General features: G+C 42.0%; 1 protein-coding gene across 1 annotated transcript in view; it reads right to left on the bottom strand.

Moving 5' to 3' along the window:
• Positions 1–2,021, bottom strand: part of LOC101850932 (rho GTPase-activating protein 7) — a gene marked incomplete at its 5' end in the record, with an annotated part of 23,720 nt that overhangs the window by 8,497 nt on the left and 13,202 nt on the right. The window contains 2 exon segments of the mRNA XM_013090733.2: positions 388–518; positions 1,595–1,720. Of these exon segments, the coding sequence (XP_012946187.1) occupies positions 388–518; positions 1,595–1,720 (257 nt within the window).

Raw genomic sequence — 2,021 nt, forward strand, 5'->3', positions numbered from 1 at the left:
CATTGTTTAAGACATACACCTGTCTAACGTTATAAATAATGACATTGTTTAAGACATACACCTGTCTAACGTTATAAATAATGACATTGGTTAAGACATACACCTGTCTAACGTTATAAATAATGACATTGTTTAAGACATACACCTGTCTAACGTTATAAATAATGACATTGGTTAAGACCTCCACCTCATCCACCAGCCTAGACAACCACTTGTCTCCTCAACAAAGGGTGGCCGCCTCAGACAAGTTGGACTGTTTTTGGATTTAGCGTATTCTGTGTAAGAGTTACTCCACTGTATATATTATTATTATTATCATTATTATTATTATAATATATATATATATAGATATAGATATTTGATGACACGGCTGACCCCGGCACTCACCTGATGCTCCGACTCGTGTGTAGCGATGTCCCAGAGAAACAGCAGGAGGGACTGGAGGACCTCTCTGTTCTCGTCCGGAAGCAACAAGATGGCCGCCTGGATCGCCTCAAACCGCTTGTCCAAGGGTACGTCTGAGGCGAAACGACAAAACAGGAAGTAGGTAGTTAACATTTGGACAACGGAGTGTTGCTGACGGGAGATTTAATGACTTTAAAGGTTCTTTGTCGGTATTTTAGTTGTAGTACAGGTTTTACGGCGCTTGCAACTGCATAAGGTCATATGAGTGCTAGAAGATTAGAGGTGTCACAAGAGAGTAACAAACATAAAAAAGAAGAAGGGGAGATAAGGACGATAGATGTTTGATAGGAAAGAAGAAGCACACCACACCAGAGCACCCACCAACCACCCACCTTTGTATGCATATTTGTTCGTTTAAAAATCGCTCGATCAGTGTAAGATTTCGTCACAATTTACTTTTCAAAATGGCTAATGGTAGAGTTGATAAAAATAGAAATGAACGTAAGTTTCTTTGTTTGCCTTTGTGACCCAGATTTCCTCACAGGTATCACGAAAGTGTAACTTGGGGGCTCTCGTGGCCTAGAGGTTAAGGTGTTCGCCTCTCATGCAATGGGTCCCGGGATCCAATCCGGATAAGGATGGGAAAGTTTTCTTCAATGTTCTGTCGTCTGCTTTTGTCTCCACTTTCTGGCCCCACCCCCTCACCTCCTGTGCTCCCTCCTCTGGGCTCCTGACTCTTTCTGCAGCCTTTCTACTGCTACTTCTTGGCTCCTCCTTACTGCTGTCTTTCAGCCACACCCCTGATCTTCTGGTATGAAAAATCTACACCTAGCCTTCTCGGACAACGCGAAAAATCAGGGAGGTCCCATGTGCAAGTTGCGCATGTGAAAGATCCCTTGGTGGTCCAAAATCGATAAGAGTAGGCTTCAGCTGCCATTGGGCAAAAATCAAAATTTCCTACCAGCTGAAAATGTTTAATGTGGCCAACGCGCTCATCTGACCTTATGCAGTTGTGAGCGCCGTAAAACACTTACAACCCCCCACAAAAAGTGTAATTCTAAAATTAATTCCTTTTATTCTCTTATTTATTAATTTATTTATTCTTTTACTTATTAATTCATTTATTAATTTATCCATTATTTTACTTATTCGTTTATTTCTTCCATTTCCTTCATTTGGAGGCACTCACGCGTGTAGATAGAGCGGAATGTCTCAGACAGTTTGCTGGTGAGCAGACATTCCGGGAGGTCTCGGAAGTAGGTCTTGAGCATGTCGGCCACGTTGTAGGCGTTGATGCCTTCAAAGTCCGTGGTGTCTGTTGGGAGAAGGTAAGGGAGAGGTTGTATTGAAGGTTTTACGGCACTTCCAACGCAAATAGGTCATAAAAGTGCCGAAGATTAGAGGTGTTACAAGAGAGTAACAAACACAAAACAGAAGGAGGAGAGATATATAAGGACGACAGATGTTTGATAGGAAAGAAGGAGGAGAGATAAGGACGATAGATGTTTGATAGGAAAGAAGGAGGAGAGATAAGGACGATAGATGTTTGATAGGAAAGAAGGAGGAGAGATAAGGACAATAGATGTTTGATAGGAAAGAAGGAGGAGAGATAAGGA

The sequence above is a fragment of the Aplysia californica genome, unplaced genomic scaffold (assembly GCF_000002075.1).
Source record: "Aplysia californica isolate F4 #8 unplaced genomic scaffold, AplCal3.0 scaffold01449, whole genome shotgun sequence".
NCBI classification, from domain to species: domain Eukaryota; kingdom Metazoa; phylum Mollusca; class Gastropoda; order Aplysiida; family Aplysiidae; genus Aplysia; species Aplysia californica.